At 38.6% G+C, this 18,689-nt stretch overlaps 2 protein-coding genes and 3 non-coding genes across 6 annotated transcripts; all 5 read left to right on the top strand.

Moving 5' to 3' along the window:
• The first annotated feature begins 217 nt into the window (after positions 1-217).
• Positions 218-12,695, top strand: hectd3 (HECT domain containing 3). 2 transcript variants are annotated; one of them, XM_028020079.1, is made up of 20 exons: positions 218-370; positions 671-1,132; positions 1,722-1,975; positions 2,050-2,185; positions 2,824-2,945; positions 5,087-5,200; positions 5,374-5,456; positions 6,404-6,569; positions 6,657-6,738; positions 8,260-8,442; positions 8,522-8,574; positions 9,317-9,485; positions 9,562-9,675; positions 10,296-10,385; positions 10,487-10,693; positions 10,780-10,909; positions 11,377-11,451; positions 11,558-11,639; positions 11,728-11,799; positions 12,477-12,695. In XM_028020079.1, the coding sequence occupies exons 2-20, from the start codon at positions 779-781 to the stop codon at positions 12,559-12,561; spliced, it is 2,571 nt and encodes an 856-aa protein (XP_027875880.1). In that variant the 5' UTR covers positions 218-370; positions 671-778; the 3' UTR covers positions 12,562-12,695. The 2 variants fall into 2 exon arrangements, with proteins under 2 accessions (XP_027875880.1, XP_027875881.1); XM_028020080.1 differs by having other exon boundaries at positions 244-370; positions 674-1,132.
• Positions 1,460-18,049, top strand: rps8a (ribosomal protein S8a). Its single transcript, XM_028020084.1, has 7 exons — positions 1,460-1,483; positions 14,093-14,097; positions 14,883-14,989; positions 15,209-15,308; positions 15,495-15,670; positions 16,625-16,754; positions 17,891-18,049. The coding sequence occupies exons 2-7, from the start codon at positions 14,094-14,096 to the stop codon at positions 17,998-18,000; spliced, it is 627 nt and encodes a 208-aa protein (XP_027875885.1). The 5' UTR covers positions 1,460-1,483; position 14,093; the 3' UTR covers positions 18,001-18,049.
• On the top strand, positions 15,026-15,134 carry LOC114147256 (small nucleolar RNA SNORD46). The gene has a single exon (XR_003596056.1). It is a non-coding gene; the product is annotated as a small nucleolar RNA SNORD46 (small nucleolar RNA).
• LOC114147255 (small nucleolar RNA SNORD38) lies at positions 15,342-15,409 on the top strand. Its single transcript, XR_003596055.1, has one exon. It is a non-coding gene; the product is annotated as a small nucleolar RNA SNORD38 (small nucleolar RNA).
• Positions 16,465-16,533, top strand: LOC114147254 (small nucleolar RNA SNORD38). Its single transcript, XR_003596054.1, has one exon. It is a non-coding gene; the product is annotated as a small nucleolar RNA SNORD38 (small nucleolar RNA).
• Positions 18,050-18,689: the final 640 nt, after the last annotated feature.

The following is an 18,689-nucleotide window of genomic DNA, read 5'->3' as shown; positions in this document are numbered from 1 at the left end:
TGTACAAAGTTCCATTTGCACAACAGCAGGTGAAATTGATTGTCAATCAGTGTTGCTTCCTAAGTGGACAGTTTGATTTCACAGAAGTTTGATTTACTTGGAGTTATATTGTGTTGTTTAGGTGTTCCCTTTATTTTTTTTGAGCAGTGTATTTAAGTTGTGCTACTTTTACTTAAATACAAGTTTTGTCTTCTCTACCCAGCTCTGGTTATTTTAAGTCACAACTTTGAACAACACGGAGCGTTAAAAATTAAACGGTTTCGCGCTTTTGTTTTGAAAGGGACACCAAACGGATGTTTTCTGCACTTCCGCGTTGTGAGAAATCAAGACTCGAATAGACTACTTTCTCCATCTAAACTCTCCTCAGCAGGTATGTTGACATTTATTGTTCCTGAAGACAGCTTCCGGGCTTGTTCTTAAACTGTGTGACGTTTGTCTAATTTAGTATTTTATATATTTAGCTGGATCTTTCATTAGTTTTTGTTGATAAAGAGTCCCAGTCATTACAGCACACCTACCATGTTAGCATTAGCACAGTGACTTTTACCTCCAGAAATTAGGCGACTCTTGATTCAGAGTGAGTGAACTTCGCCCTCTAATTAGGTAATGTCTGACTTTTGAGAGTTTTGTAAATCGTGTTTTGAGGCGGAATGTTCTGTGTTGTTTGCAGCAGCATCCCTGCATCCAGGCTGGAAAACACAGCAGGGCAGAGGTGTAATGTCAGCTGTCCTCCCCCTGTTGCTGCCGGGCTGTTGATCCTCTGTTCATCCTCTCCGCCATGGCTCTGGGAAACAACCCTCACCTCCTCCTGGGCAGGATCCGCTTCTTGAACAGGTGCATCGAGAGCTTCAGGAGGAGTGAGCCGGTCCCTGAGAGTTTGTGTTATGTTCCCAAAGAGGTCTGCTACAAAATCTGCAAGGATTCATCCTCCAGCTGCTCTGCTGCTGCTGGTGCTGCTGCAGGAGGATCCACGGTGGGGAAGACCCTCCTGGCTATCTTTGAAAGCCCTCATCAGGTTCCACACAGTAAGAAGTCATGCAAGTACAGCGTAGAGCCGAAGAAAGGGACCTGCATCAGAACCACAGGGGAGGAGTACTGCAACAGCCAGGGTCTCTGGGTCAAAATCAACAAGGTGAGCTCATCATCCCTCTTCATTAGTTAAAAAAAAGAATAGAAATATCCTTTATTGTCCCACAATTAGAGATGCACCGATCCACTTTTTTCATTTCCAATGCAGATATCAGAGGTTTAGTATCGGCCAATACCGATTTGATACAGAAAACAGTGTTAAATTGGTGTAAAATGTTTATTTTTTTCAAAGAAAACTGAACAGACATAAACTATATAGATAAATTACAAATTTATTTGATAACTCTGCTCCAGCACAGCACATTTAAATACACCAATAGCTTCACGAGCTTGGACAGACATGTAAAAACAACAGTTTTAATTTGTTCAGTCACTTTCAATACCGATATCTGAGGTTTAGTATCAGTAAATACTGATCCGATACACGAAAACAGTGCTGAATTGACATTTCTTATTTTAAACACAGGCATAAATGCACTGAATTACACATTTATTTGACAAATCTGCACCAGTGCAGCACATTTTAGAAGGAAGTGTTTGCAATTTCATTCTGTATGATATCAAAGTTATGATAGTCAGAGAAATATTTTGCTGATGTTTTTGACGACCCAACGACGGCCTTCGGTTCCCAGGAGCAGCTGGAGGAGCTGCGGCCCGGCCAGGACCTGGAGGAGGGCTGGATCCTGGTGTGTAAGCACACGGAGGGAGGCGACAGGCTGGTTCCCGTGGAGTCGCCAGAGACAATCAGTCGGCAGCAGCAGCTCTTCGGCTACGACCACAAACCCTGCTACAGGTGGGAGCAGGTGGTGGACGTGGAGAACGCACTCTACATCGGCTCCAAGCCCAAAATCGCGGAGTGCGACTCGGTAGCTGTCCAGAAGCTGAGGTGAGCACGGCCGTGTAAAGTGACTGCTGACTGTTAACGGAGTGATGAGTTTAAACGCTACCTGCACATTTCAGGTATGTTCCTCCCACCTGGACGTACGAATGCGACGAGGATCTGGTGCACTACTTCTACGACCACATAGGAAAGGAGGACGAGAACCTGGGCAGCGTGAAGCAGTGCGTCACCGGCATCGAAGTGTCTTCAAGCTCGGTGAGCGACACGCAGATGTTTAATTGCTTCTTCATTTAGGTTGCATTCAAACAGCAGGCAAAAGCGTAGGGCTCTCGCAGTAAATCCATTAATTATGATCGTTTAAAACTAACTCAATAATTTCTATTTGCATGATTCATTGTTTTTCTATTTCTACTAAAAACTCAATGAGAAAAGACTGCAGCCTGGTTCTTGTTTTTCTCAGTTATTTAAAATGTTAACTGAGAATGGTCTCATTTAACAATATTATTGTTTATCGCAATAATCTCTGGGACAATTAAACGTCAAGCAAAATGTATCGTGACATGCCAACCCATACGCGACTTCTTCACCGCAGTCTGAACGGTTCAACTCCGATCTCTTCACCCAAAAAGAAATCTGATTCAATTGTTTTCAATTGAGCCTTCTTCTTTAGAGAAGTCTGTTAGAGTGTGCAGTCAGAACCAGAACATAAAAATGTAACGTAACTGTTCAGATCGCAGACGCTTTCAAAACAATTCGGATTACTTCCATAAATACAAGCGGAACAGATCACATTTTTTATTTGGGTGGAAAAATCTGAACATAGGTCGAATAAGTGGAAAAAATCTGATTGCATTTTCCTGCTGTGCCTGAATCAAACTGATGTTTAACGACAGGAGGATCCCAGCGGCGGGGTGACCTGTCTGACTGATGGCGACACCGAAACCTACTGGGAGAGCGACGGCATGCAGGGGCAGCACTGGATCCGCCTGCTCATGAAGAGAGGCACTGTGGTCAAGTAGGAATCTGCTGTTTGTCGGGTTATTTATGTTTGAAGCTCAGCTGGTGGCGTCTTCATAAGGCCTCAGCAAAGGCTGAGCAATATTAGGAATTCTCACAATATTGATATCTGTTGTTATAAATTCCTGATATTCTGATGATGATCTATTTGATACTGCGCAGCTCAGTATCTGCTCACTCACAACATTTAGAAAGTTTATTTTTGGTTCATTTTCTTATATTTTTTCATGTTTAATCCTAAACTTATTGATTTTATGCATGTAGACCTGTTGCAATAAATCAATTAAATGCATGATAAATTAAAACAAACTCAAAAATTTCCATTTGCATAATTTTTAGTTTTATCTCTTTCTACCAAAAACTGGATGATAAAATTCTTCAGTCTGGTTCTTTGGTCTCAACCAGCCCTGTGTTTTGTAGAAACAATTTTGTTTACAGAGACTTCATAATTATATTTGTGGTTTCTGTTGTTTTGTTTATTTGTTTTGGATTTTTAAAATGTCTTCCAGTTCCAGTGTTAAATGTTCATTATATTTTAAAGTCTATTGATTTTTGAGAATGTAATAATTTACATTACTATGCCATTAGATTATTTTAAAATGGTCTCAAAACAACAATTTGATCATTTATCTCAAAAACGTCTGGGGCAATTTACTGTCCAGGAGAATTTGTTATTGTGACCTAGATCCATGTTTTAGTTGCTTTTAAAAGTCATTCAAACTCTTATTCCAATTGTATATAAAATAAATAATATTTCTGCATCTTATTTATTTTTTTAAGAATAGTCACTGACTTTCCAGCATGTCTTTAACTAAGACTCAGCAAGTACCAGGAACTCCTGCAGCTGTTTGTGTTATTAAGCTTCACTGTCTGGTTTCCTACCAGGAGTTTTGCATTTTTAGTCCTTCCCCTCAAAAGAAAAAAACAAACAAACAAATTACTCATTTACTCAGGAACAATTTGATAGTATAATTAAACATGCAAACACACAATCTGCAGCATACAGAGGACCAACAATGTTTATTAGTATACCACATTTCAGCAACAAGGCACAATAAAAACATAAAACAATTAACAGAAACATCATATGACTCATAAAGTAAGGAGAAGTAATGAAAAGTTGCAATCCTGAATAAAACTGACGACGTTTCAGTTATGATAGGTCCATTGTTGAGCAAAGGGAAATAGCTTCTCACCAGAGCATTAAAATAGACATGCCTTTACAAATCCATTTGCCTTTGCAAATCCATTTGCGAAGGCAAATGGATTTGCCTTTAAACTAACACAATAAACAAACAGAAAAAAACATTTAATTATGGAGCAGAATGAAGAGAAGTAATGAAAAGTTGTAATTCAGATGGGAATTAATCTATTTTTCAGTTATTATAAAGGCAATTGTATGCAGCTGGATTTTTAGTCCCAATTTTTCGGCTGTTTTGCAGTTTTCTGGAAGTTTGTTCCAGATTTGTGGAGCATAGAAGCTGAATGCTACTTCTCCATGTTTGGTTCTGGGGATACAGAGCCGACCAGAACCAGAAGCCCTGTTGATACGTTAACAAAATGTGATACATTAATCAAGTTCAATCAATCAAGTTTAAATTTACAGCACATTTCAGCAACGAGGCAATTCACAGTATCATAAAAACACAAAAATACAAAGTTGTAAAACACAGTCAACGATTGTCAAGTGCGTCGTCACACATTAACAAAAGGACTTTAATTGATTTTGTTGATTTATAAACTAGCTACAGTATTTTAACGTCTATTCTCCGAACTACAGGCAGTCAGTGTATTGGGACTTGGGTGTTTTTCTATTGTTTCCTGGTTTTAGTGCTGCATTAGTCTGATTTTTCTTTTTAGGCAGACATGTAAATACACTATTGCAAACTAATACAACTAAAGATAATGCGTGGAGGAGTTTCTCTAGATTTTGCTGAAAATTTGTCATTTTCAGTCCTGAAAATGTTCTTCAGGTGATAGAAGGCCGACTTAGTAACTATCTTTACGTGTCTCTGTAGGTTCAGGTCACTTGTTTCTTGCTTTAATGGATTCCTACAACTTAAACCTTAACAACAACCCAAGAAGCAGTGAATCCTTTTTTCTGTCAAAGGGTTTATTGTTTCTTTTTTCTTCCAACAGTAAACTGATATTAACTGTGGACTCAACGGACGACAACTACATGCCCAAGAGAGTGACGGTTTATGGAGGAGAAGGAGACAATTTGAAGAAGCTGAGTGATGTCACCATAGACGAGTGAGTTTCAACCAATAAACTTTCTTTACCTGCATGAATTAGCATTATAACGGCTGAATTATTGGTGCTTTATGAGTTTTATTTATGGGACGGTGAAGACTTTCTCCATTAATACACCAGAAAGTCTTTTGTTTTATATATCTCATAGCGTTCTGTTCTCATTTTTCTTGTAGCAATCTGATTGGAGAGGTGTGCGTTCTGGAGGACATGACTTCTCATCTCCCTGTTATTGAAGTCCGAATCGAGGAATGTAGAGGTCAGTCTTTTTTTTTGTTTTTTACCTTTATTTGTCCAGAAAGTCCCAGATATTACCAGTTGTTTTCCAAGTTACACATTAAAGTTTGGCATTAAAGAAGAAAAACATAAAGAAAATCAAAGAAGTTGGAGTCATCATGACACATAGAAGTCCAAATTAAGAACAGCAGTTGGACAATTACAGAAGACTTTAGAGTAATATGAAGATTATTCACAATATTGTTCTGTTAAATTGAGAAGATATAAAAAGATAAACAAATTCAAAGATTGTAAATCACAACAATCCCCTAGAAACATACTCAAATCAAATACAACTATGTAATTAAATGTGTGTATATGAAAATAAACCACTGCTGTTTACTTCTTAGACTTAACGAGAGTCAAGAAAGGTATTTATGAAGAACTCTGTGAATAACTTTGTAGGACATGTTAAAATCAGTGATACAGAGTTTAAAAAGAGAAGTTTAGAGGAAGCAGAATGCGTATAAAGTGACACCATAATCAGTAATGTTCAGAAATGTAGCCTGAATGAGATTTTTGGTGACTGTGAAGTTAAAATTGGCCATATTTTGATGATGAAAACCCAGTTTAACCTTTCTAAATGCTTCTGCCATCCAGCTAAATGCCCAACATATCTGTCTAAAGATGGTTTCATCTGCATAAATATAGACGTTTTTGTCCTGAGTTATGAGTAAAAATAGAAAACAAAAATGGGCCAAAAAATTTGCCTTGCGGAACTCCTTTTAAATCCAAATGAACTCTGTTCTGTTTGAAAGGTAACTTGTGTATTTGGGCCTAAAATCTGGCTGTAAAGTTTGGAGATAATGATGATAAAAATGATTTCCAGAATTTAAACCAAATTTTAAAATGATTTCTTTCTTCATTAGAGGTAAGAAGAAAGTATCTGTTTTAGTGGAACCTAAATAAAGCTTTCCAACTGTTTCACAGATGAGGGGATCGACGTCCGAATTCGGGGTTTAAAGATCAAGTCGTCGTGTGAAAGGGATCTGGGTCTGAACGCCGATGTTTTTCACTCCTCCAATCTGGTCCGTTACCCCCGCCTGCAGGGCACGCCGCCCGACATCCTGTACCGCAGAGCGCTGGTGATCCAGAGGTAAGACCGCTGCGGTTTCCGTTCTGCTTTCTTCAGCTGGATCAGTCCGTGACGCGTCAGTTTGGTTTTATGTTCGGTCTGCTGCAGGTTCATCAGCCTTATGGACAATGTGCTGCCACACCTGGTGCCAGCCTGGGACTACAGCCTGGGAACGTTTAACCAGATCAAAGTGAGTCAGGTTATAGGTGTTTATGTGGTGAAAAGCAACCAAAACAAAACCGTGTGGTGAGACCCGGTTCTGATAAACCCAACAAGCAAACATAGGAATAATAGACAGTTTAACAGGTTGTGTCAGAAACGGATCACTTACTGGATTTTTTTCCAAAAATAATAATGTAAACATAAGTTAGAATATATATATATATATTTTTTTTAACCCCTCCAGGGGGTCTTTTTTGTGGGCTCTAGTGTCCCTTATGTGACAGTGGGCTGACAGGAAACTGGGAATGAGAGCGGGGAAGACATGTAGCAAATGTCGTCGGGTCCGGGAGTCGAACCCGCGACGGCCGTGTCGAGAACTCAAGGCCTCCAAATATGGGTCGCGCTAACCACTACCCCACCACGGCACGCCCCTAGAATATATTTTTTAAGTTTAGTAAACATGATCTCTTCTTCTGCACACAGAAAGTCCAAGAGATCAAAACTCAGAACACCATCAATGGGAATAAAGCTCCTCTTTTCAAAATGCTTCTTCCTCCATTATCAACAGCAGAAGAGTCCAAATTATTTTTCTGCTGCTAGTTTTAATCTAAAAACCTAAATCTGAAAGAAACAAAATTGAAACTCAGAAACTGGAAATGTACGTTTAAGCAGCAGACTTTAACGTACCAATGAAGAAGAAAAAAAAAACATTGTCTTGTTCTGTAGTAGCGACTTAAGCTAGTAAAAGTAGGTATTAAACACAATTCAGTGTATTTTTTTCAATAAGAAAACATTTTATTGCCTAAAATGCAGCAGAAGTCTAATTTCACTTTAGTCTCTAGCTTGAAGTATTAATCTACTTGGGTTGCTAGGTGGCACAGTGGCGCAGTTGGTAGCACTGTTGCCTTGCAGCAAGAAGGTCCTGGGTTCGATTCCCGGCCGGGGTCTTTCTGCATGGAGTTTGCATGTTCTCCCTGTGCATGCGTGGGTTCTCTCCGGGTACTCCGGCTTCCTCCCACAGTCCAAAAACATGACTATCAGGTCAATTGGTTTCTCTAAATTCTCCCTAGGTGTGAGTGTGTGTGTGCATGGTTGTTTGTCCTGTATGTCTCTGTGTTGCCCTGCGACAGACTGGCGACCTGTCCAGGGTGTACCCCGCCTCTCGCCCGGAACGTAGCTGGAGATAGACACCAGCACCTCCCGACCCCATTAGGGACAAGGGTGAACAGAAAATGGATGGATGGATGGATGGATGGGTTGCTAGGTAACGGGACTTGGCCTGGCTTGAGTTGCTAAGTGATGGGCTGGGGTTGCTAAGTTATGGGCTGAGCTGGTTGTGGTTGCTAGGTAACGGCGCAGTGGAATGTGACTCAATAATCAGAAGGTTTTTGAAACGTCTCATTTTCCAGACATCAAAAAACATTAAGTCATTGCCACATATCGACTGGGTGTTTTTTTAATGTTTTTTTAATAAATGTGTCAAACAAATGTTTTCTCTTTCCTTTTTTGTGCTTTTTCATCTCTGTGTGTGTTCTCTGGCGCCCTCTAGAGCATAAAGCAGTTCCTGCTGCTGTCCAAGCGGCGCTCCGCCCTCATCATCCAGTGCCTGAAGGACTCAGAGACCAGCAAGCCAAACTTCATGCCTCGCCTCTACATCAACAGACGCCTGGCCATGGAGCACAGAGACAACCCGTCTCTGGACCCGAGCTGCAAGAACGCCGTGTTCAGCCAGGTCCGTCTCTAAACTCAGAGGTTCGGCTCAGTCAGACGTTGTTGCCATGGTTTCATCTTTGCTTTCTCTGCTCCTGAAGGTGTATGAAGGTCTCAAGCCGTCCGACAAACACGAAAAGACTTTAGATTACAGGTACGTCTTCTTGGCCTCGTGTTACTCTCAAGTAGGAGTGCTTCATGTTGTCTCGTATACGGTAATAATGGTGAAAAAAATTAATTCTGTATTTTTTTGTCTGATTTTTGTAAATATTTCTGTATCAATATATTTTATATTCTGGTGACATATAGGTTTGTCACAAAAACTAATTTTGCTGGACAATAAACTGTCCCAGAAGTTATCGTGATAAATGATTATATTGTTTTGAGACCATTTTCAAGTAGCAAAATGGTAATAATGGCATAATTATGCAAGAACACATTCTCAAAGATAAATAAACTTTATATTCTAATTAACATTTAAACATTCGAACTGGGAGACATTCTAAATATCCAAAATAAATAAACAAAACGACAAATAAAATGAATAATGAAGTCTTTGTAAATAAAATTATTTATCCTTCAAAAATAGGACCAATGTAGAAGTTTGTCATCCATATTTTGGTAGAAAGAGAGAAAAGAAAAGAAAACGATAGAAATGAGAATTTATTGTGTTTTGTTTTAATTTGTAATGTGATTAATTGATTATTGTGACAACCCTAGTTGCATATTTGTTTGGCCGCATCAAATATTAAAAAGCAGAAAATGTGGAATATCGTGTTTGCTATCATTATCGAGATATTTAAAAATATATATATTATGATCATTTGTTAGCAACTCTACTCTGAAGTCAAAGTAAAGTTTGATCACAAACCAAGATGTTCTTTTCGCCTCATCAGATGGCCGGCTCGCTACGATCAGTGGTGGGAATGTAAGTTCATCGCCGAGGGAATCATCGACCAGGGCGGAGGCTTTCGGGACAGCCTGGCAGACATGTCGGAGGAGCTTTGCCCCAGCTCTGCCGAGTGTCCCATGCCTCTGCCGTTCTTCACCCGGACGTCCAACCAGGTAGCAGATCCGACCTCATTACTGCTGCCAAACGTCAGTGAGCCTCGCCTTTCTGAAACCGTCTTTTGTCCATCAGGGAGACTTTGAGGCCAGAGATTACTACGTCCCCAACCCGTCCTGTAAGGACTTCCATAAATACGAGTGGATCGGTCAGCTGATGGGTGCAGCTCTCAGGGGGAAAGACTTCCTGGTGAGTCAACCTACAATCCAATTGTAGGATATTGGGTCCATCGGTAAATCTGCACCAATTTTCTTAATTTTGGGAGATTGGTGATCAGTTGATTCTTACATGTGCAGCCGATCTCATCTAACTTGGCAAAGGTCTAAAAATCAACCACTGTCTCCTTCCTCTCTACCAGGAGAGACGTTTTTGTTTACATTTTCTTCACAAAATGTAAACAAAAATGGAGTAGAGTTGTAGGATTTCTCTTGTCGTTGGGAAAAAGACCATGATCCGTTTCTCCAATTGGCACTAGGCTTGCATGTTTACTTTGGTTGTATTTACCCAGAATGCCCTGCACTATTGTTGGTAATACTATGAGTTTACTCTCGGATTTAAAAATAGTTGCCTGACTCTAAAGTTCAGTCGTAGAGTTGACCTGAATTCAAAGTCCAAATAAATAGAAGCTTACAGCACGCATGTCAAACAAGATGGCTGCCTTGAAACTATGGAAACCCAAGGACTGCAAATCCAGATTTTCCAAAGACTAAATCTTGAGAAACCAAAAATGTAATTAATCGATTCAAATGATGTCTTGCAGCCCTACTTTGGACCATATTTTAATTTAAAATCCCAAATTCCTGCTGCAGGTTCTGGCTCTGCCTGGTCTGGTGTGGAAGCAGCTGACAGGGGAGACGGTCAGCTGGACAAAAGACTTCCCAGCAGTCGACTCGGTTCTGGTGAGACATCTAAGCAGTGCAGATTTGCTTTCCCATGCCTGACTGTAAATTTTGCAGATAATTTGTTGGGTGCTGTAACTTTGGCTTAAATCTGCGATCAGGTGAACTTGCTGGAAGCCATGGAGAACATGGACAAGGAGACGTTTGAGTTCAGGTTCGGGGAGGAGCTGGTCTACACGACGCCGCTGACCGACGGCCACATGATGGACCTGATCCCGGGTGGCAGCAACGTGCCGGTTCGATACGAAGACCGCAAGGAGTTCATCCGCCTAGTGCAGAAAGTTCGGCTGGAGGAGAGCAGGCAGCAGGTTGGAGACAAACTCCTCTTACTTTATTATTGCTCATTGTTTCCTTTGTTTCATTATTGATTTCTGTTTTTCTCTGTTTGCTGCAGATTGCAGCCATGCAGGCAGGGCTGCTGAAGGTGGTTCCACAGGCCGTACTGGACCTGCTCACATGGCAGGAAGTGGAGAAGAAAGTGTGTGGAGACCCGGAGATCACAGTGGAAGCCCTGAAACGGCTCAGTACGTTTCACTCACCATTAATAATAACATTATTATTAAGCCTTTAAACTGAAATTTATAAAATGATACAGCAACTTCAGGTAGGCCTGCCGTAACAAGTAATAAATCAACAATATTATCATTTATCATAACATCTGGGACAATTTATCATCCAGCCAAGTTTGTCATCATGACAGGCGTAACCTTCAGGAGTGTTGAGAGGCAGAGAAATATACCGTACATCCATGATGTCTCTGTATACTTACATAAATGGAGTGTTTTGTTTTTTAATAAATAGATATTTTGAGATGAAAAGCATAGATTGACTTATTCTATTGGCACTTGTTTATACATTTATTGTTCTACTTGAACAATAAATGTTTTGCATGTAAAAAGCGTCAAAACCTGCACAGATCAGGGATGTTTCAGTAGCAAAACTCAACATTTCATTAACATGATGAAAATAATGTTTTTTATTTATCAACCAGCGCGCTACGAAGACCTGGAGCAAAGTGACGTCAGAGTGCAGTACCTATGGGAGGCACTGACAAACTTCACCAATGGTTTGTTCCCTGTAACGTTTCCTGCTTATATATGAAACATGAAGATAATTCTTTAGAGTTTAACAAGACAGAAATGAATTAAACACATTGCTTTTTTAATTTCTAGAGGATCGCAGCAGGTTTCTGAGGTTTGTGACGGGTAGAAGTCGTCTTCCTGCACCAATCTATGTCTTCCCTGACAAACTAGGGTGAGCACGACTGCTATGTTTAGGAGTTATTTCTTAGCAATGGTGGAAAAACAGAATAATCCCAGCTTGTTTTTGTTTTCAAATTCAGATCGGACACGACTGACGCACTTCCACAGTCGTCCACGTGTTCCAGCACCTTGTATCTACCCAACTATCCAAGGTATGACCAGGTTAAGGGTCATACCAGAGCTTCATTTTTACAAGTTGACAAGTTTTTAACACCTTTTGCTTCACCTGGTCCAAATTCTGTATATAAAAAAAATCATACTAAGCACCTTTTGCTTTAATTGGTTAATCCAAAACATAGTCAACAGACCATCCATACGCTATACAGAAAGAACTGAGCTTTTCACATATTGAACTTATAAGTATTATTTTGCTGCTACAAATGATTAAAATAATGCTATGTTGTTGCATTTTTGGCAATAAAATTTTTATTTTCTTGCCAAAAACAAATTTTGTCTATGTGATTAACTGAAAAAATTAATCATCAGAATAATAGATTTATATAATTATTAAAGCCAAAGATATTTCTTTTATTATTATCTCTAATTATTGGATGTACATTTAGATATTTCCTCAGAAAGATCTTCTTTTAGTATGTTTTTGTGTAAAAGCGCCATCTAGTGGAAGCACTTGAACATAAACAAGAAGAAACGGACTTCTTTGAACGTTATTGTGGCTTTAACTTCAACAAATAAGCAGCCATTACAAAAATAATTGTTAGTTGCAGGATTTGGTCATGGGGCTATGATGACTGTTTTTGTGCTGATTTCTCGCCTGAACTGTAAATACAAAATGGCTGAACACTAAAACTCTCCCTGCTCTCTTCTTCAGTGCCAAGGTCTGTGAGGAAAAGCTGCGCTACGCTGCGTACAACTGTGTGGCCATCGACACCGACATGAGCCCCTGGGAAGAGTGACCTCTCTGCGCCGCCTCACTGAATGCTGCTCACTATGCGGAAACATGCACACCGCCATGTTTATAACCACATCTGTACAACTGCCAGTTAACAGTAATAGCTGTATATATTAAACAACTATGAGAAAACACAAACCTGACTCATTAATGTTGGTTTAACATGTCTTATCTTCAAATAATAATAGTTTTAATAAAGTTCTTTGAAAATGTTTTAAACCATTTCTCATCCAAGCAGTTAAAACTTGTTAACATGATTAAAACTTGTTTAGGTATTATGGGTTATATCCAGTTTGTGTAGGTATTTTATATCTGAAACTTTAGTTTTGTGAGTAAAAGCCTAAATTTCACAAATCATAATACAGATGGTAGATTATCAATTATATTTTCAGGTATGGCTGGGCGATAAATCAAGTTGATCGATTAATCAAATATTTAATATTTGAAGATTTAATGTTTGGAAAATCTTTTCACGAATACGCTCCATGGGTTTTCATAGTCCAGAATCATCCAGTGAATCTTGGGCGGCCATCTTGTTTGGCACACGTGTTTTACAGCCATCATAATGTCCATAGGCAAGGATCGTATTCCAGACTCTTCACCCTGAACAAATGACCAGAGATTTATATACGAGTAGAGATTAGCAATGCTTGATAGCAACTGATGGTGTTAGCTGTTAGTATGTCGTGACAGTCATGAGACTGAAGTACAGCAACAGTCTTCAGTCAAGAGGCCTTTTCAGATTTACCATTCCATACCATACCAACTTTATTTATAAAGCACTTTAAAACAACCACGGCTGATACAAAGTGCTGTACATCAACACACAACATAAAAATAAAAAGCATAAAATAAAAACTTACAATTTAAAAACAAAAACATCCAATTTAAAACTAGATCCCGCTAGAGTTGAAAGCCAAATAAAATAGATGGGTTTTAAGACGAGCTTTAAAAGTGGACAGTGAAGGGGCCTCCCTGACCTGCAAAGGCAAGTTGTTCCATAATTTGGGGCCCATGACAGAGAAAGCCCTGTCCCCTCAGAGCTTCCTTCTTGATCTCGGTACCTCCAAAAGCAGCTGCAGGACTGACTGCTACTGGAGATTCTTCCTGCCCATAGCATCATCAGCCACAACAACTTTTTGAAGATGTTCGGATGATATAAGTTATAACATTTAATTTTCTCTTGGGAATACAGTGTTTGAATTAAAAAAAAAAAAAACTAAATATGAGTTTAAAGAAAAGTCAGAATGACTTTTTTTCAGCCAGAAAAGGCCTGACTTCTGAAAAGTCGGGAAAGTCTGAATTAAAATCTTTAAAAAATCTGAGATTAGCTAGAATTATTTCCCTCGGTCGCCGTATTTCTCTTCCGTAAAAGTGTGCGGTGGCTTACTTCGAAATAGTTTAACTGATACGTTTTAACAACCTTTTAACCGCGTTTAAACGCGTGGGACTAAGTGCGTAAATTATCGCGAGAGGTCGAAGCTTCAAACCTACCCATGAGCCTTTGCGATTCCTCTTTCTAGCCGGCGCCTGAGAATGGGTACGTGTTTTCATGCATTGCTCGAAGACCGAATCCTTGTCCATCTCGTTTTTTATCGGTGGAATATTATCGAAATGGTTCGCCTTAATGCTGCTTAATAATTTTAAAATGTTTCTAGCTCGAACTTTGATTCATAAATGCAATAGATGATGTTTTATAATGTAATTTTCAGTAGCTGTGTGAAATGCTCCAAGATGGCTGCTCGCATCACCCATTTCTAGCTAGCTCTTGCAGCTGCAGTGTGTCTCGTAAACGGTTTAGAGAGCTGCTAAATTTGGTTTACATACTTTATTAGATGGTAGTGTGAGTTATGATGCTCATTTAGTTCGTGAAAGTTGATCTTTAAATGTGTAAACATTGTAAAGTGAAGTGAAAGCTGTTAGCATAAGCTAGCGCGCTGGCAGAGATCATGTCATGCTGCTTATGATGATCTTAAAAGCAGATAATGCACATTTTATTGTTTTTATTTAGTGGCTAACTGGTTAGAAATTTTTTGCTGATGCACGTTTAGATATTTTATGTGATATGTTCAGTCTCAATTAACAGCAAAGACTTAAAGTGCTCAAGGAAGTAGAATTTGAATCAAAATGTGTTTTTATGTTTCTGTATCTTAAGTTCACCTGAAATTGCTTGAGTGACGTGATGAAACTCTTATAAGCGGATTCCAAATTCAGAATGCGGACAAACCTTACCTTGGAGAACTGATCACTCAAGCATAAGATCATTTTCAATCAGTATCGTGGTAGAAACTGTGATGTGACGCATTTTTGTAAACATTTTTCCAGGTATCTCAAGGGACAACTGGCACAAACGCCGCAAGACCGGCGGTAAACGCAAGCCATACCACAAGAAAAGGAAGTATGAGCTCGGTCGTCCACCTGCAAACACAAAGGTAAGAGAAGAGACAATTTTGTGTTAAATGTGGAGCAGCGTGAGAGATGAAAACTTGCCCTTAGGTAGGCTCCTGTTTGAGCCGTTTTGGTTCAAAGCTTTGGGCTTACCAATGGTAGGACTTGTCATAGTTACACTGACACGCTGAAGAGATAAACATTTGGTTTTGCTGCTGCTGTAGAAATTATGTTTGCTTTAACGGAGCGTTTAATCGTTGCAGCTCGGAGCTCGCCGCATCCACACAGTGAGGGTCCGTGGTGGGAACAAGAAGTACCGTGCTCTGAGGTTGGATGTTGGAAACTTTTCATGGGGCTCTGAGGGTGAGTGTTTCTTTAAATTTCCTGTAATTCCTCTTTCCATGATGAGAACTTTGTCAGTTCTGCTGCTGAGTGCAAGTGGTGAAACCAAAGACTCTGAGAAAAAAATCAAAGTCCTATAAAACTAGTTTTTTATGTCAAAGAGTGAGATTTTCTTGGTCTGATTTTTGCTTCGCTTTGTGTGTTCAGGCTGCACACGCAAGACCAGGATCATCGATGTGGTCTACAACGCCTCCAACAACGAGCTGGTCAGAACCAAGACCCTGGTGAAAAACTGCATCGTCCTGGTCGACAGCCTTCCCTTCAGACAGTGGTATGAGGCGCACTACGCCACTCCTCTGGGACGCAAGAAGGGAGCCAAGCTGGTACATTTCATGCCTTTAAACTATATTTAAAGATGGTGTTCAACGTGTAAGATGCAAATTGATGCCAACTTCACATTTTGATAGGATTGGGAGATCTGGACTTAACGTTTTATCACAATATTTTGTGGTACTGTTGTGATTATGATTAAAGTGACAATAAGAACTATTTATTACTACCTTTTCAGCCAGCTGTATGTCTGACTGCATAACAAAGCAATCAGCTGCACAAACTCAAAAATTCTCATTTATTTTTTCATTTTTTTCAAGTCCCATAAAGAAGTGTGATTTGCATCATTAAATTGCACACAGTAACTGCGTCTAGTCAAAAGTATTATTTATTAATACTTTCATTCCAGTTGAGAGAGTGGTAAAATTAACGATCCAAATAACAAGTAAAAATTTTAATTTAACGTGACAAAGATGAATCCACATTTTAGTTAAAGATATGTGGCTCATTTATGCCCCTCATTTGTCTAAATTTTGCAAACAAACTACTGAAGCAAATGTTCACAAAATGTGAATTGAAGAATTTATTCTTAATACAACTCAGTCTGTTTTTCTAGCATTTGAACAGAACTCTGAATTGGTCAGGAAAAAATGAAACTGTCCTTCATCTGATACTGTTTTCATGATTTAATTAAAACTGCTGGGAAATTTTGAACTTTGCATCTGGAAAAGTTTTTGAAATGGAAACATTTTTAAGAGATGACATTTTGAGGTGTTTACAAGCGATAATCAGGATTGTTAAAACCTCAGCTTTATATAATATTTGTATTTTTAATCTCCATCAAGTCTTTCCGTGATGATAACTTTGACCAGTTCTGCTACTGAATGGAAGTGGTGACATCAGAGTCTCTGAGAAAGACGAGAGAGCAGCACCAAAAACAATCAGCAGAGTTCATTTTTACAGAGATTATTTCTTATTCTAATAAGTTGTTTCCTGTCCTGCTGCAGACTCCTGAGGAGGAGGAGATCCTGAACAAGAAAAGGTCCAAAAAGATCCAGAAGAAGTACGAAGAGCGTAAAAAGACAGCCAAGATCAGCACTCTCCTGGAGGAGCAGTTCCTGCAGGGAAAACTTCTGGGTAGGTCAAACATCCTCATCCACTACAAAAGCTAAACAAGGAGCCTGAAAACAGAATTTCATGATATTAAAGTTTTAAAAAGGGAACAATTCTGTAAATCTCAATAAAGAACTCACTCTTAAAGTTGTGCTCAATGTTTGTGCATCTTCAAACTGATAGTTTGGTCAGAAATGTTCTTTGTTTTGGAAATTCTGCTTTTAGTTTGGCATATAGGCGAGTCACATTGATAGTACTGGTCGGTAAAACCGTCAGAAAAAAACAATTTTCCGGGGTTTAATGTTCTCTAAAGCAAATTCACAATGGCGTCTAAGGGTTATATTATGAAAATCTAAAAAAAAATAATATTACGGGAAGAAAGTTGTAACATCACAACTTTACCTTAATTTCTCGTCATAAAGTTACAAGAAGAAAGTTTCATTACCAGGATAAACTAATAAAGTAATACAACTTTATTGCAATAAAGTTGTAATATTTTGAGAGTGAAGTCTTAAGAGTCGTAATATTATGTCTTGTACAATTTTATACTCGTAATGTTGCGACTTTATTCTCATACAACTTGTATAAAAGTTGTATTCTGTTATAACTTTTTGTAGTATTACTTCGTACAACGTAATAAAGTTGTAATATCACTTTATTTCTGTGCGACTGTATTCTTGTACGACTTCTCATGATACGACTTTGTAATGTTACCTTACATTCTAGTAATACAACTTTTTGTAATTTTATAATTTTATTAATGTACAACTTTGTAATATTCTCGTACAATGTCTCGTAGCATTACAACTTTTTGTAATTTTCCGATTTTATTATTTTATGACTTTGTAATATTCCGACTTTTCTTGTATAACTTTATTTTTGTAATGATTTTATTCTCGTACGACTTCTTGTAACATCCTACTTTTTGTAATATGACTGTCCTTGTATTACTTTATTCTCATAGCTTTATTTTTATTTGTTCTAATTATCTCTAGTGCTCCGTTGTTCAAGTTACACTGCTTTAGTATATATTTTTTAGAACTTTAAAACTGTAAATTAACATATCTTTAATTTATTTTTTAATCCATATTTATATTTCTATTACCTGATTTTTGCTTTAGTTCTTCCTAACAGTTTAGTTTTTTCTTGTTTTCCTGCAGCTTGCATCGCCTCCAGGCCCGGCCAGTGCGGCAGGGCAGACGGATATCTGCTGGAGGGCAAAGAGCTGGAGTTCTACCTGAGGAAGATCAAGGCCAAGAAAGGCAAATAGATGTACAGCTGTTTGATACAACAATAAAACTCAAATGTCCCACACCTGATCTGATCTCTGCCCTCTTTGTTCTTTGAAATGGGAGCAATTCCTATAAAATCTGTTTAATTGGTGCAGAAGCTGGAAAAATTGTGAACTTTTAATTAAAACCTGACCTAGTTTTATTTTCACAGTGAATGTTTTCTGATAAAAATCTCATGAACTTGATATAAAAACTGATGAGCTTAATTATAATTTTTTTTTCCAGCAAAGACGATACATCAGATGCAATCTTATTTCATTACAAAAAATATTTGTTCCCCCTACACAGGTAAGGTCATATTTAAAACCAACTACCATAAATAATGAGATTAATTTTGATCATATTGACTATTATTTTTGCCTTGTTTTGTGAATCATCGCAGTTTTCTTTTTTGAGAAATTTGAAGGGTTTATTTACCAGAAATATTGGAGCCTTCTTTTGGTATTTTTGCAATATTAAACCTCTTTTTCAACACTATATGTCTGGCATATTTCAGTTTTCCATTTTGGTGTATTTGATCTGAATGCCATCCAACCTGCCTTAGTTTTCATCGGAACAGGTTCTGAGCTGTTGCTGTATTTAACTTGTGTTACAGGACGTCTTCTGAGACAGTTTTAATGTTCCGTTACGTTAAACAAACTGCTATAAACAGTAGAGGTGAACTGCA

Source organism: Xiphophorus couchianus, chromosome 6 (assembly GCF_001444195.1).
Source record: "Xiphophorus couchianus chromosome 6, X_couchianus-1.0, whole genome shotgun sequence".
Classification (NCBI taxonomy): Eukaryota; Metazoa; Chordata; class Actinopteri; order Cyprinodontiformes; family Poeciliidae; genus Xiphophorus; species Xiphophorus couchianus.
The sequence above is the reverse complement of the archived record's forward strand: the minus strand, read 5'-3'. Positions and strand labels throughout refer to the sequence as shown.

Coding starts and splice junctions, on each gene's coding strand:
- rps8a (XM_028020084.1), top strand. Junction 15,309..15,494: donor CTTTTCATGGGGCTCTGAGG/GTGAGTGTTTCT, acceptor TTGTGTGTTCAG/GCTGCACACGCAAGACCAGG. Junction 16,755..17,890: donor CCTGCAGGGAAAACTTCTGG/GTAGGTCAAACA, acceptor GTTTTCCTGCAG/CTTGCATCGCCTCCAGGCCC.
- hectd3 (XM_028020079.1), top strand. CDS start 779: ATGGCTCTGGGAAACAACCCTCACCTCCTCCTGGGCAGGATCCGCTTC. Junction 1,976..2,049: donor GTAGCTGTCCAGAAGCTGAG/GTGAGCACGGCC, acceptor TGCACATTTCAG/GTATGTTCCTCCCACCTGGA. Junction 10,694..10,779: donor TGGAGGAGAGCAGGCAGCAG/GTTGGAGACAAA, acceptor TGTTTGCTGCAG/ATTGCAGCCATGCAGGCAGG.